This window comes from Tamandua tetradactyla, chromosome 6 (genome assembly GCF_023851605.1).
Source record: "Tamandua tetradactyla isolate mTamTet1 chromosome 6, mTamTet1.pri, whole genome shotgun sequence".
Classification (NCBI taxonomy): domain Eukaryota; kingdom Metazoa; phylum Chordata; class Mammalia; order Pilosa; family Myrmecophagidae; genus Tamandua; species Tamandua tetradactyla.
The window spans coordinates 144,295,708-144,312,444 of record NC_135332.1 but is presented as its reverse complement, the minus strand read 5'-3'; the positions used below and the strand labels follow the sequence as shown (position 1 = coordinate 144,312,444).

Below are 16,737 nucleotides of genomic sequence, written 5' to 3'. Positions count from 1 at the left end.
CAACTTTTTGAGGAACTGCCAAACTGCCTTCCACAGTAGTTGCACCATTTGACATTCCCACCAAAAGTGGATAAGTGTGCCTCTTTCTCCACATCCTCTTCAGCACTTGTCATTTTCTGTTTTATTGATAATGGACATTCTGGTGGGTGTGAGATGATATTTCATTTTGGTTTTGATTTGCATTTCTCTAGAGGCCAGGGAAGTTGAGTGTCTCTTCATGTGTCTTTTTGTTCAAGTGTTTTGCCCATTTTGTAATTTGGTTGTCTGTCTTTTTGTTGTTGAGTTGAACAATCTTTATAAATTCTGGATACTAGACCTCTACCTGATATGTTGTTTCCAAATATTGTCTTCCATTGTGTAGGCTGTCTTTTTACTTTCTTGATGAAGTTCTTTGATGCACAAAAGTATTTAATTTGGAGGAGTTCCCATTTCTTTTTTTCTTTCTTCAGTGCTCTTGCTTTGGGTGTAAGGTCTATAAAACTGCCTCCAAGTATAAGATTTAAAAGATATTTCCCTACATTTTCTTCTAACAGTTTTATGGTCTTAGATCTAATGTTTAGGTCTTTGATCCATTTTGAGTTAACTTTTGTATAGGGTGTGAGATATGGGTCTTCTTTCATTCTTTTGCATATGGATATCCAGTTCTCTAGGCACCATTTATTGAAGAGACTGTTCTGTCCCAGGTCAGTTGGCTGGACTGCCTTATCAAAGATCAATTGTCCATAGATGAGACGGTCTGTATCTGAACACTCTATTTGATTCCATTGGTCAATATATCTATCTTTATGCCAGTACCATGCTGTTTTGACCACTGTAGCTTCATAATATGCCTTAAAGTCAAGTAGCATGAGACCTCCGACTTCATTTTTTTTCCTCAGGATACTTTTAGCTATTCGGGGCACCCTGCCCTTCCAAATAAGTTTGGTTATTGGTTTTCTATATCTGAAAAGTAAGTTGTTGGGATTTTGAGGGTATTGCATTGAATCTATAAATCAATTTGGGTAGAATTGACATCTTAACTATATTTAGTCTTCCAATCCATGAACATGGTATGCCCTTCCATCTATTTAGGTCTTCTGTGATTTCTTTTAATAGTTTCTTGTAGTTTTCTTTGTATAGGTCTTTTGTCTCTTTAGGTAAATTTATTCCTAAATATTTTATTCTTTTGTTTGCAATTGTAAATGGAATTCTTTTCTTGATTTCCCCCTCAGATTGTTCATTACTAGTGTATAGAAACACTACAGATTTTTGAGTGTTGATCTTCTAACTTGCCACTTTGCTGTACTCATTTATTAGCTCTAGTAGTTTTGCTGTAGATTTTTTTTGGGTTTTCGACATATAGTATCATATCATCTGCAAACAGTGAGAGTTTTACTTCTTCCTTTCCAATTTTGATGCCTTGTATTTCTTTTTCTTGTGTAATTGCTCTGGCTAGAACTGCCAACACAATGTTGAATAAAAATGGTGATAGCAGACATCCTTGTCTTGTTACTGATCTTAGGGGAAAAATTTTCATTTTTTCCCCATTGATGATGGTAGCTGGGTTTTTTTCATATATTCCCTTTATCATTTTAAGGAAGTTCCCTTCTATTCCTATCCTTTGAAATATGTTCAACAGGAAAGGGTGTTGAATTTTGTCAAATGCCTTTTCTGCATCAATTGAGATGATCATGTGGTTTTTCTGCTTTGATTTGTTGATATGGTGTCTTACATTAATTGATTTTCTTATGTTGAACCATCCTTCATCTGCATACCTGAGATGAATCCTACTTGGTCATGATGTATAATTCTTTTAATGTGTTGCTGGATTCTATTTGCTAGAATTTTGTTGAGGATTTTTGCATCTATATTCAAGAGAGAGCTTGGTCTGTAGTTTTCTTTTTTTGTAATATCTTTGTCTGGCTTTGGTATGAGGATGATGTTGGCTTCATAGAATGAATTAGGTAGCTTTCCCTCCTCTTCAATTTTTTCAAAGAGTTTGAACAGGATTGGTAGTAATTCTTTCTGGAATGTTTGGTAGAATTCACACGTGAAGCCATCTGGTCCTGAACTTTTCTTTTTGGGGAGCTTCTTAATGACTGATTCAGTTTCTTTACTTGTGATTGTTTTGTTGACGTCATCTATTTCTTCTTGATTCAGAGTTGGTTGTTCATGCCCTTCTAAGAAGTTGTCCATTTCATCTACATTGTCGTATTTATTAGCATAAAGTTGTTCATAGTATCCTGTCATTACTTCCTTTATTTCTGTGGGGTCAGTGGTTATGTCTCCTCTTCCATTTCTGATCTTATTTATTTGCATCCTCTCTCGTCTTCTTTTTGTCAGTCTTGCTAAGGGTCCATCAATCTTATTGATTTTCTCATAAAACCAGCTTCTGGTTTTGTTGATTTTCTCAATTGTTTTCATGTTCTCGATTTCATTTACTTCTGTTCTAATCTTCATTATTTCTTTCCTTTTGCTTGCTTTGGGGTTAGTTTGCTGTTCTTTCTCTAGTTCTTCAAATGGACAGTTAATTCCTCGATTTTTGCCCTTCTTTTTTGATATAGGCATTTAGGGCAATAAATTTCCCTCTTAGCACTGCCTTTGCTGCATCCCATAAATTTTTATATGTTGTGTTTTCTTTTTCATTTGCCTCGAGATATTTACTGACTTCTCTTGTAATTTCTTCCTTGACCCACTGGTTGTATAAGAATGTGTTGTTGAGCTTCCACATATTTGTGAATTTTCTGGCACTCTGCCTATTATTGATTTCCAACTTCATTCATTTATGATCTGAGAAAGTGTTTTGTATGATTTCAATCTTTTTAAATTTTTTGAGACTTGCTTTGTGACCCAGCATATAGTCTATCTTTGAGAATGATCCATGAATACTTGAAAAAAAGGTGTATCCTGCTGTTGTGGGGTGTAATGTCCTATAAATGTCTGTTAAGTCTAGTTCATTTATTGCATTATTCAAATTCTCTCTTTCTTTATTGATCTTCTGTCTAGATGTTCTGTCCGTTGATGAGAGTGGTGAATTGAAGTCTCCAACTATTATGGTAGATATGTCTATTTCTCTTTTTAGTGTTTTCATTGTTTGCCACATGTATTTTGGGGCATTCTGGTTTGGTGCATAAATATTTATGATTGTTATGTCTTCATGCTGAATTGTTTGTTTTATTAATACATAGTATCCTTCTTTGTCTCTTTTAATTCTTTTACATTTGAAGTCTAATTTGTTGGATATTAGTATAGCTACTCCTGATCTTTTCTGATTGTTATTTGCATGAAATATCTTTTCCCAACCTTTCACTTTCAACTTGTGTTTATCCTTGGGTCTAAGATGTGTTTCCTGAATACAGCATACAGATGGGTCCTGTTTTGTAATCCATTCTGCCAGTCTATGTCTTTTGATTGGGGAGTTTAATCCTTTAACATTTAGTGTTATTACTGTATGGGTAGTACTTTCTTCTACCATTTTGCCTTTTGGATTTTATATGTCATCTAATATTCCTTCTTTTTACCTTTACTCATAGTCTTCCTTTCTACAGTCTTCTCCACACCTCTTTCTTCTGTCTTTTCATATCTGTCTCTAGTGCTCCCTTTAGTATTTCTTGCAGAGCTGGTCTCTTTGTTACAAATTCTCTCAGTGATTTTTTGTCTGAAAATGTTTTAATTTCTCCCTCATTTTTGAAGGACAATTTTGCTGGATATAGAATTCTTGGTTGGTAGTTTTTCTCTTAGTAATTCAAATATATCATCCCACTGTCTTCTTGCTTCCATGATTTCTGCTGAGAAATCTACGCATAGTCTTATTGGGTTTCCCTTGTACGTGATGGATTGCTTTTCTCTTGCTTCTTTCAAAATTCTTTCTCTTTGACCTCTGACATTCTGATTAGTGTCTTGGAGTATGTCTATTTGGATCTGTTCTCTTTGGGGTACGCTGCACTTCTTGGATCTGTAATTCTAAGTCTTTCATAAGGTTTGGAAATTTTCAGTGATAATATCCTCCATTAGTTTTTTGCCTCCTTTTCCCTTCTTCTCCTTCTGGGACACCCACAACACGTATATTTGTGCGCTTCATATTGTCATTCAATTCCCTGATTCCCTGCTCATATTTTTCCATTTTTTCCCCTATATTTTCTTTTTCTTTTTGGATTTCAGATGTTCCATCCTCCAGTTCACTAATTATATCTTCTTCCTCTCAAAATCTACCATTGTGGGTTTGCATTATTTTTTTTCAACTCTTCTACTGTACCTTTCATTCCCATATGTTCTGTGATTTGTTTTTTCAGACTTTTGATTTCTTCTTTTTGTTCATTCCTTGTGTTCTTTATATCCTCCCTCAATTCATTGATTTGGTTTTTGATGAGGTTTTCCATGTCTGTTTGTACATTCTGAGTTAATTATTTCAACTCCTGTATCTCATTTGAATTATTGGTTTGGTCCTTTGACTGGGCCATATCTTCAATTTTCCTAGTGTGATTTGTTATTTGTTGCTGGCATCTAGGCATTTAATTACCTTAATTAGTTTATTCTGGAGATTGCTTTCACTCCTTTTACCTAGTGTTTTCTTGCTGGATGAATTTCTTGTCAATCTGTTCTTTGACATTCAGTTCAGCTTTTTTTCTGGACCTCTAGCTTATGTTTTGTTTAACAGAGGAGAATTTTTCAGTTCTTGTTTTCTTGTTTCTTACCCTGCCTGTATGGTGTCTCCCCCCCCCACCCCAACCCTTCGGAGGGTCTACTTAGGTATTGTAGACCCCAGCTGGATTTTCCCAGACCAAACTGGCTTCCTATCAGGAGGAAAGAGTCACCTGCATCACTTTTCCCTGAGGGTGAGACCCAGCAGGTTGAAAGACTTTCCAGGGAAGTCTCTGGACTCTGTTTTTCTTATTCTGCCCAGTATTTGGTGCTTGTCTGCCTGCAGGTCCTACCAGCATAAGATGATGGGGTACCTTTAACTTTGGCAGACTCTCCCTGCTGGGGGCATGGTGGAGACAGAGGAGAGGTTGTAGGCTGGTTTTAATAGCTTCAAATTACCAAGCCCTGGTGTTTGAATTCCTTGAGGGAGGGATTCCACCTGAGTTGGGCTTCACCCCTCTCCTGGGGAAGGCAGAGGTTCCAGAGCTGCTCTCAAACAAGCTTGCTTCTGCCTATCCCTGTGGGCAGTTGTAGCCTGAGAAGTCCTGTCACTGTATCCAAAGGCAGTCAAGCCTCTGTAGAAACACAACCACAAAAACCTCTGTTTCTGTTTTTTTGTCTTTTTCCCTCAGCCTTGCCCCCTTGGTGCCGGGGCGAAAATGAGTGACCTCTCCTTTGACCAGGTTCTCCTGAGCTGGGGGCCTATTTTTAGTTGTCAGAATTTGTTAATTAATTCCACAATTGGCATTTGGTTGGGCTCAGCCCCTGCTGCTGGTAAGGTCCCTTTCCTTTCCCCTCTGGCAAGCAGCTTGTGGGGGAGGGGCGCTGGCTGCCGTGGCTTGGGGAACTCATGGTTCTGGGGGGGCTCACAGCCGGTCCAGCTGGTCCAGACTGGGGTACGCTGTGTGTCTGGTCACTGACGTGGCCCAGGAGCTGTTCTGTACCATTTCTGGTTGTTTAGTAGCTGTTCTGGAGGACGAACTAAATTGTGCACATTGCTAAGCCGCCATCTTGGTCCCTCTCCAGAATGGCTTTTTAAAAAGGGAATTTAATACATTGCAAGTTTATAGTTCTAAGGCCAAGAAAATGTCCTGATTACAACAAGTCTATACAAATGTCCAACCAAAGGCATCCAGGGAAGATACCTTGGTTTAGGAAGGCCAATGAAGTTCAAGGCTTCTCTCTCAAGTGAGAAGGCACGTGGTGAATACAGTCAGTTTCTTTCTCATCTGGAAAGGCACATGGTGAACACGGTCAGGTTTCCTCTCTCATCTGGAAGGGCACATAGGTAACACGAAATCATCTGCTAGCTTCTTCACTCTCTTTCTGTTTCATGAAGCTCCCCGGGAGGCATTTACCTTCTTCATCTCCAAAGGTCGCTGGCTGGTGGACTCTGCCTCTTGTGGCCATGTCATTCTGTTCTGCTGTCTTTGATTCGCTCTTTCTCCAAAATATTTCCTCTTTTATAGGACTTCAGAAACTAATCAAGACCCACCCAAATGGGTGGAGACACATTATCACCTAATCCAGTTTAACAGCTACTCTTGAATGGGTTACGTCTCCAGGGAGATGATCTAATAACAGATTCAAACACATACAGTATTGAATAGGGATTATTCTGCCTTTCTGAGATGGGATTTTGATTAAAACATGGCTTTTCTAGGGGACATACATCCTTTCAAACCAGCACAGCTGGGATAGGGGCTTTTCATGTTTGGAGTTCTAGAAGCTGAGGGTCAGCTATTAATGGGGTCAACTGACTTGGGTACACAAAACAAAGGAAAAATTGAAGGCTGCCTCCAGGGATAGGTAGAGTTAGGGGTCATTCTACAAGAAGCATCAAATTCCAGAAAGTTGGGGAAACTGACTCTAAGGCAAAGGGTCAGCAATTGGAGGATTGCAAAATGAACCTGGAGAGGTTTCCAGTAGTACTGGGAATAGTCTCTCTCACTGTGTGTAGCAAGTTGTTAAGGCTGGGTCAGACAGGATTGGGGCATGAAATAATTGGGAAAGTTGTAAATTGAAGCAACTACCAGAAGGTGAATCAAAGGACTGATAAGCCATGGTGATTGCTGACTTGAAGTTAGATGGCATGAATTTGTTATGAATCCAGGAAGCAGGAGTTCATGCCTTTGGCCAGCAACAACCTGAGAATAGGAATGGAAAAAGTATTTGTCTGGCAGGAAGATCAAGAGGGCCCTGGAGGGCTATGGCGTCCTCCACGACTGTGATTTCAAACTGTACTTTGCTGAGTCCTTTGAGTTCTGGTAACATCTCAGGAAATATATGTAAGATTTGTTTGAGCAAAAGATAATGTTGCTAAATTTCAAAACTACCATTTTCACTAAGAACAGGTAAGGCATTCTTGAAGAACAAATCTGGGGGACTTGAATTACCAGATAACAATACGGATTATAAAAATTTAATGAAGACGCTGTAATTATTGCCCAAGGATAGGCATTCAGACTAATGGAATAGTATAGAAAGTCCAGAAACAAAGCTGTACGTAGATGACCCAATTCATGTCAGAAATGATGCTGCAGTTTAGTGGAGAAAGAAGAGTGTTTTCAGAAATGATTTTAGGTCAATTAGATATCCATATATAAAACTTGATTTTGACCTCTACCTCACACGACACTCAAAAAGCAATTCCCCAGTTGGATCATAGACAGAAGTTTAAGAGGTAGAACAATAAAGCTTTTAGAAGAAAGCAGAAAATTAAATTCATGACCTTGACAGAGAGAGACAAAGCTTTATTAAGACAGAGCACAAAAAGCACTAATATTGGGGAAAATTAAACTATATTAAAATCAAGAACTTAGATGCATCAAGAGACACCATTTAGAGAATGAAAATAGAAAAAAGGACAGAAAACTGGAATGGGTACTTCACAAATGAGGCTATTTGGCTGGCCAGTATATACATGCAAAGATACTTAGCTTTATCAGTCATCAAAACAAAATTAGATACCACTGCATTCTCACCAGAATGGCTAAAATTAAAGAAGGTTTAAAATTTGTATAATCAGTGAAAAACTTTAGGAGCAGCTATTGACATATTTTACTAGTTTTAGTATATTTTACCAAAGCTGAGCATACATAGGCATTCCACTTCTAGGTAAGTAACAGAAATGCATACATTTGTTCACCAAAAGACATATACAAGAATGCTTATAGAAGTTATATTTCTAACAGCTTAAAATTGAAAACAACTCAAATGTCCATCTACAGTAAGTGGATAAGTAAATTGTCATATATTCATATAAAATGGAACTATACAGCAACAAGAAAGCATGAACTACAACCAGCTCAATGAATCTCACATACATAATGTTGAATGAAGGAAGTCAGACACAAAAGAGTACCTTCTTATATGATGCATTGATAAAAATTTCAGAAACGGGCTCAATTTATCTATGTTAACTGAAGTAGGATAATGGTTGGCCATGGAGGATTTCCAAGGGGTTCAGGAGGGGAGATTTGGAGTCTGATTCTGGTAATAGTCATTCTTGATCTGGATGCCATTACATAAGTTTGTTCACTCTCTGAAAACTGTACACCTATGTTTTTTGTACTTTTCTATATTATGTTATACTTCAACAAAATTTACTTTAAAAATTTAATGTGGAAGATGGGGGCTTAGTAAGGTACGTGCGTCTTAGTTCCTCCTCCTCCAAAGCAACTACTAGGTGAACTGAAACAGTGCAGAACAGCTCCCGGGGCTACGGCAGGGAATGGACACACAGCGTACCCCAGTCTGGACTGGCTAGTCTGACTGCGAGACTCGGCTGCGGTGAGATCCCCGAGCGGCGTGCGATTTCCTGAGCAGCGGCAGCTGCGGAAGTCAGAGCTACTCCCTCCCTCCTTCCCGGGCCAGCTGAGAGTCTTGGAGAGGCAAGTTTCCCAAGCCGAGGCGGCCGGTGCCCCTCTTTTGCGGGCGGCTTCAAGTCCGCGGCTACGAGTCTCGGATCAGAGGGCTATCCAAGCCGCGGTGGCCCCCCCACCCCCGGCGCGGGCGGATTCCTGGTCCGGTGGGGAACTCCCCAGGCCGCGGCTGCTGGTGACTGATGCCCCTCCCCCGCAGGTGACATCCTGGTCCGGTGGCGAATTCCCCGGGCCCGCTGCGGCCAGTGACCAGCCACAGGGTCCCCTAAAGCCGCGGCGGCTGACGTCCCACCACGCACGGCCCCTGAACCAACGGAGAGAATTGGATCGGAAATCCCCAGGCCGCGGAGATCGGTGACCGGGGGGATCCATTCCAAACACGTGAGACAAACGTGTGCCACGAGCACCACCTACTGGGCAGGATAAGAAAAACAGAACCCAACGATTTCACAGAAAAATCTTACAACCTTGTTGGGTCCGACACCCAGGGAAATCTGACTAAATGCCCAGACGCCAGCAGCAGAAGATAACTGTCCACGCTCAGAAGATTGAGAATATGGCCCAGTCAAAGGAACAAACTAATAGTTCAAATGAGATACAAGAGCTGAGACAACTAATGCTGAATATACGAACAGAAATGGAAAACCTCTTCAAAAATGAAATCGATAAATTGAGGGAGGACATGAAGAGGACATGGGCTGAACATAAAGAAGAAATAGAAAATCTGAAAAAACAAATCACAGAACTTATGGAAGTGAAGGATAAAGTAGAAAAGATGGAAAAAACAATGGATACCTACAATGATAGATTTAAAGAGACAGAAGATAGAATTAGTGATTTGGAGGATGGAACATCTGAAGTCCAAAAAGAAACAGAAACTATAGGGAAAAGAATGGAAAAATTTGAACAGGGTATCAGGGAACTCAAGGACAATATGAACCGCACAAATATACGTGTTGTGGGTGTCCCAGAAGGAGAAGAGAAGGGAAAAGGAGGAGAAAAACTAATGGAAGAAATTATCACTGAAAATTTCCCAATTCTTATGAAAGACCTAAAATTACAGAACCAAGAAGTGCAGCGTACCCCAAAGAGATTAGACCCAAATAGGCATTCTCCAAGACACTTACTAGTTAGAATGTCAGAGGTCAAAGAGAAAGAGAGGATCTTGAAAGCAGCAAGAGAAAAACAATCCATCACATACAAGGGAAACCCAATAAGACTATGTGTAGATTTCTCAACAGAAACCATGGAAGCTAGAAGACAGTGGGATGATATATTTAAATTACTAAAAGAGAAAAACTGCCAACCAAGACTCCTATATCCAGCAAAATTAATCTTCAAAAATGAGGGAGAAATTAAAACATTCTCAGACAAAAAGTCACTGAGAGAATTTGTGACCAAGAGACCAGCTGTGCAAGAAATACTAAAGGGAGCACTAGAGTCAGATACAAAAAGACAGAAGAGAGAGGTATGGAGAAGAGTGTAGAAAGAAGGAAAGTCAGATATGATATATATAATACAAAAGGCAAAATGGTAGAGGAAAGTATTACCCAAACAGTAATAACACTAAATGTTAATGGACTGAATTCCCCAATCAAAAGACATAGACTGGCAGAATGGATTAAAAAACAGGATCCTTCTATATGCTGTCTACAGGAAACACATCTTAGACCCAAAGATAAACATAGGTTGAAAGTGAAAGGTTGAGAAAAGATATTTCATGCAAATAACAACCAGAAAAAAGCAGGAGTGGCTACACTAATATCCAACAAATTAGACTTCAAATGTAAAACAGTTAAAAGAGACAAAGAAGGACACTATCTACTAATAAAAGGAACAATTCAACAAGAAGACAAAACAATCATAAATATTTACGCAACGAACCAGAATGCCCCAAAATACGTGAGGAATACACTGCAAACACTGAAAAGGGAAATAGACTCATATACCATAATAGTTGGAGACTTCAATTCCCCACTCTCATCAATGGACAGAACATCTAGACAGAGGATCAATAAAGAAATAGAGAATCTGAATATTACTATAAATGAGCTAGACTTAACAGACATTTATAGGACATTACATCCCACAACAGCAGGATACACCTTTTTCTCAAGTGCTCATGGATCGTTCTCAAAGATAGACCATATGCTGGGTCACAAAGCAAGTCTTAACGAATTTAAAAAGATTGAAATCATACACAACACTTTCTCGGATCATAAAGGAATGAAGTTGGAAATCAATAATAGGCAGAGTGCCAGAAAATTCACAAATACGTGGAGGCTCAACAACACACTCTTAAACAACGAGTGGGTCAAAGAAGAAATTGCTAGAGAAATTAGCAAATACCTCGAGGCGAATGAAAATGAAAACACAACATATCAAAACTTATGGGACGCAGCAAAGGCAGTGCTAAGAGGGAAATTTATTGCCCTAAATGCCTATATCAGAAAAGAAGAAAAGGCAAAAATGCAGGAATTAACTGTCCACTTGGAAGAACTGGAGAAAGAACAGCTAACTAACCCCAAAGCAAGCAAAAGGAAAGAAATAACAAAGATTAGAGCAGAAATAAATGAAATTGAGAACATGAAAACAATAGAGAAAATCAATAAGGCCAGAAGTTGCTTCTATGAGAAAATCAATAAGATTGATGGGCCCTTAGCAAGATTGACAAAAAGAAGAAGAGAGAGGATGCAAATAAATAAGATCAGAAATGGAAGAGGAGACATAACTACTGACCTCACAGAAATAAAGGAGGTAATAACAGGATACTATGAACAGCTTTACACTAATAAATACAACAATTTAGATGAAATGGACGGGTTCCTGGAAAGACATGAACAACCAACATTGACTCAAGAAGACATAGATGACCTCAACAAACCAATCACAAGTAAATAAATGGAATCAGTCATTCAAAAGCTCCCTAAAAAGAAAAGCCCAGGACCAGACGGCTTCACATCTGAATTCTATCAAACATTCCAGAAAGAATTAGTACCAACTCTCCTCAAACTCTTCAAAAAAATCAAAGCAGAGGGAAAACTACCTAATTCATTCTATGAAGCCAACATCACCCTCATACCAAAACCAGGCAAAGATATTACAAAAAAAGAAAACTACAGACCAATCTCTCTAATGAATATAGATGCAAAAATCCTCAATAAAATTCTAGCAAATCGTATCCAACAACACATTAAAAGAATTATACATCATGACCAAGTAGGATTCATCCCAGGTATGCAAGGATGGTTCAACATAAGAAAATCAATTAATGTAATACACCATATCAACAAATTAAAGCAGAAAAATCACATGACCATCTCAATTGATGCAGAGAAGGCATTTGACAAGATTCAACATCCTTTCCTGTTGAAAACACTTCAAAAGATAGGAATACAAGGGAACTTCCTTAAAATGATAGAGGGAATATATGAAAAACCCATAGCTAATATCATCTTCAATGGGGAAAAATTGAAAACTTTCCCCCTAAGATTAGGAACAAGACAAGGATGTCCACTATCACCACTATTATTCAACATTGTGTTGGAGGTTCTAGCCAGAGCAATTAGAGAGGAAAAAGAAATACAAGACATCAAAATTGGAAAGGAAGAAGTAAAACTATCACTGTTTGCAGACGATATGATACCATACATCGAAAACCCGGAAAAATCCACAACAAAACTACTAGAGCTAATAAATGAGTACAGCAAAGTAGCAGATTACAAGATCAACATTCAAAAATCTGTCGTGTTTCTATACACTAGCAATGAACAAGCGGAGGGGGAAATCAAGAAACGAATCCCATTTACAATTGCAACTAAAAGAATAAAATACCTAGGAATAAATTTAACTAAAGAGACAAAAAACCTATACAAAGAAAACTACAAAAAACTGCTAAAGGAAATCACAGAAGACCTAAATAGATGGAAGGGCATACCGTGTTCATGGATTGGAAGACTAAATATAGTTAAGATGTCAATCCTACCTAAATTGATTTACAGATTCAATGCAATACCAATCAAAATCCCAACAACTTATTTTTCAGAAATAGAAAAACCAATAAGCAAATTTATCTGGAAGGGCAGGGTGCCCCGAATTGCTAAAAACATCTTGAGGAAAAAAAAACGAAGCTGGAGGTCTCGCGCTGCCTGACTTTAAGGCATATTATGAAGCCACAGTGGTCAAAACAGCATGGTATTGGCATAAAGATAGATATATCGACCAATGGAATCGAATAGAGTGCTCAGATATAGACCCTCTCATCTATGGACATTTGATCTTTGATAAGGGAGTCAAGCCAACTCACCTGGGACAGAACAGTCTCTTCAACAAATGGTGCCTAGAGAACTGGATATCCATATGCAAAAGAATGAAAGAAGACCCATATCTCACACCCTATACAAAAGTTAACTCAAAATGGATCAAAGATCTAAACATTAGGTCTAAGACCATAAAACAGTTAGAGGAAAATGTAGGGAGATATCTTATGAAACTTACAATTGGAGGCGGTTTTATGGACCTTAAACCTAAAGCAAGAGCACTGAAGAAGGAAATAAATAAATGGGAGCTCCTCAAAATTAAACACTTTTCTGCATCAAAGAACTTCATCAAGAAAGTAGAAAGGCAGCCTACACAATGGGAATCAATATTTGGAAACGACATATCAGATAAAGATCTAGTATCCAGAATTTATAATGAGATTGTTCAACTCAACAACAAAAAGACAGCCAACCCAATTACAAAATGGGAAAAAGACTTGAATAGACACCTCTCAGAGGAGGAAATACAAATGGCCAAAAGGCACATGAAGAGATGCTCAATGTCCCTGGCCATTAGAGAAATGCAAATCAAAACCACAATGAGATATCATCTCACACCCACCAGAATGGCCATTATCAACAAAACAGAAAATGACAAGTGCTGGAGAGGATGCGATGAAAGAGGCACACTTATCCACTGTTGGTGGGAATGTCAAATGGTGCAACCACTGTGGAAGGCAGTTTGGCAGTTCCTCAAAAAGCTGAATATAGAATTGCCATACGACCCAGCAATACCATTGCTGGGAATCTACTCAAAGGAATTAAGGGCAAAAACTCAAACGGACATTTGCACACCAATGTTTATAGCAGCGTTATTTACAATTGCAAAGAGATGGAAACAGCCAAAATGTCCATCAACAGACGAGTGGCTAAACAAACTGTGGTATATACATACGATGGAATATTATGCAGCTTTAAGACAGAATAAACTTATGAAGCATGTAATAACATGGATGGACCTAGAGAACATTATGCTGAGTGCGTCTAGCCAAAAACTAAAAGACAAATACTGTATGGGCCCAATGATGTGAATCGACACTCGAGAATAAACTTGGAATATATCATTGGTAACAGAGTTCAGCAGGAGTTAGGGTAAGATAATGGGTAATTGGAGCTGATGGGATACAGACTGTGCAATAGGACTAGATACAAAAACTCAAAAATGGACAGCACAATAATACCTAATTGTAAAGTAATCATGTTAAAACACTGAATGAATTGCATCCGAGCTTTATGTTTTTGTTTTGTTTTGTTTTGTTCTTACTATTATTATTTTTATTTTTTTTCTCTATATTAACATTCTATATCTTTTTCGGTTATAGTGCTAGTTCTTCTAAACCGATGCAAATGTACTAAGAAACGATCATGCATCTATGTGATGATATTAAGAATTACTGATTGCATATGTAGAATGGTATGATTTCTAAAAAAAAAAAAATGGACAGCACAATACTACCTAATTGTAATGTAATTATGTTAAAATACTGAATGAAGCTGCATCTGAGCTATAGTTTTTTTTATTTGTTTTTCTTATATATTTTTGTATTTTTATTTTTATTTTTTCTCTATATTATCATTTTATTTCTTTTTCTGTTGTCTTGCTATTTCTTTTTCTAAATCGATGCATATGTACTAAGAAATGATGATCTATGTGATGATATTAAGAATTACTGATTGTATATGTAGAATGGAATGATTTCTAAATGTTGTGTTAGTTTATTTTTTAATTAATTAAAAAAAAGCTGAAAAAGTGAAAAAAAAATTTAATGTGATCACGAGTAAAAAAACATACAAATAAACCACTATTTTCGAATAGTGATAAAATAAGCAGTGTTAAAGATCCTGGCCTGGAGATTCATGCTAGGTAGAAAAGATATAAAGCCCAGAAGAAAGCTCAAGGTGTGGGAGAAATTAAGAATGGGATCAAGGAATTAGGGATTATATGAGGGACCAAAGCCAGTTCAAGAGATATTGGAGAGTAGGAGAGAAGAAAAGGGGTGAGATCAGCATCTAATCTCATAATTCAAATATTCAGGTTATAACGAAGTCAAAGACATAGCATTGTCAGGAGAGATTGAAGGGCTATAGATCATTAAAACTGCAGAAAAAAATGTGAGAAAAAAATTGGCCTTTGGGCATATATCTGAGAGGGAGTTCAGTCTCCTCACCCCTCAAAATGTCTTGGTGAACATACCTTGATGAACGTTGAGGTAAGCCATAGTATTGTTCCTTTTCATTCTGACTTCATCTTTGTAGGGGTCTATTTCTTTGTCTCCTGTTCACCTTACTACTTAATATTCTATTCTGGGGATGTAAAGGCATATGTTTGTTTTTTTTTAATTTTTAAAATGGGGGTAATAATCGGGGCTATGCAGCATAGATGATGCTTCCCTCATTTTTTTTCCCTTTGGTTATCTACTATGAAAAAAATCTGAATAGAAATATCCTTCCCAATATTCCTTTAACTAATGAATTCTCCTCTTTGTATAACTTTCTTCTCTTTTATGGAAGAATTTTTCATTTACACACTGTACTGCCCAAAGTGCATATTATTGTAATGATTCATTCAGGTTTACAGATTATTGCTAACAAATGTGCTCTTTTCTTTCTAGGCTTCCTACACTCAAACGAAAGATTGGTTTACATTAGCAAAACAAAGTCAGCAAACAGTACCAACCTTTTCATTGCCCTGTTGTGTGTTCAACAACAAAATCGAATCACCAGTCGTTTCCTCTGTTTCTGGTAAGCAGAAAAGGAAAGAATGACTTTAAAACTCCTCCTTGATTAGTCTCTTACTTTCTTACTTAAGATTAGTGTTCTAATCTTACAGTATAAGCAGATAATTTCTACTGTGGGGAGCTTCTGGTGAATAATACTAGTTTCTAATAAAAAAGGAAATCTTGGAAAAAAAAAGGGAGTCAACATGATTTTGCTAGGGAAAAAAATTGAGATGTGATTCAGGAGACGAAGTCAGCAATTCACTAACAGTTTTTAACTAATCCCTTTTAAAAAATGTAGAAGGTAATTTGGATTCTCTAGAATTGAACCTACATTTTTGTGAAGAGGAAAATAATCCATCTAATTGAAAATAACTGTATTTATATATAGGTTTCTTGCTGTTTCTCCAGAATAGAAAAGAGAAAAGAATACATAAGAAGAGAAAGGGTAGCAGGAGGTTAGAAGGCAGAAATGCCAACCCACAGTTTTACAAAAGCCTACTCTATCAATATTGGGGAAACTGGATATACTTAGTTTCAATAAAAATTATAATAAAATATTTCTAGTTCATTGAAATTTGAAATTTAGTAACTGAGAAAATGGTCATTGAGGTTTGGGCACAAAAGACAATTGAGTTCCCTGATTCTTGGCATTTCAACAGGGAGTAGACTAGCACTGACATCAGACATTTCACTGATTTCTGAAGAGAAAATTGGTGCTAAACATTTATGTCTTTAGAAAAGGTATAAAAAATTATCTCTTTGTATTTATAAGCCTTCATAAGGCCCTTATACATTTTGTAACTTTAATGATAGGTTGTAAGCATGATAGGAATTGAATAATTCTGATAAAATAGAGAATTTTAAAAAATTGCTGATATTAACTCTAGTTCTGATTTGTTCATCTATGGCAGCAAATTTTCCTTTATCATGTAACCTGAAATATTAAAGCACATAAAATTGTTTAATGAGTATTCTAATTCTTTAATAGATTTGGCATTTATACAGTGACTTCTATATCAGCCTGAAATAATACATTTTAAAAGTGTATATGGGGTGGGCAACAGTGGCTCAGTGGCAGAGTTTCGCCTGCTGTGCTGGAGACCCAGGTTCGATTCCCAGTGCCTGCCTATGCCAAAAAAAAAAAAAAAAGTGTATATGGCATTTAAAAAAAATATCCTCTATATTAGGGATATC

At 37.4% G+C, this 16,737-nt stretch overlaps 1 protein-coding gene across 16 annotated transcripts in view; it reads left to right on the top strand.

Annotated features, from left to right (window-relative positions):
• Nucleotides 1-16,737, top strand: part of RGS22 (regulator of G protein signaling 22) — a 268,718-nt gene that overhangs the window by 107,212 nt on the left and 144,769 nt on the right. For all 16 annotated transcript variants that reach the window (XR_013178357.1, XM_077167336.1, XM_077167335.1 and 13 more), the window contains one exon: nucleotides 15,436-15,565. Coding sequence is in view for 15 of the 16 variants with exons in the window: in XM_077167336.1 (XP_077023451.1) it covers nucleotides 15,436-15,565 (130 nt within the window). In the remaining variant the exon portion in view is untranslated. The remainder of the gene's footprint in view (nucleotides 1-15,435; nucleotides 15,566-16,737) is intronic.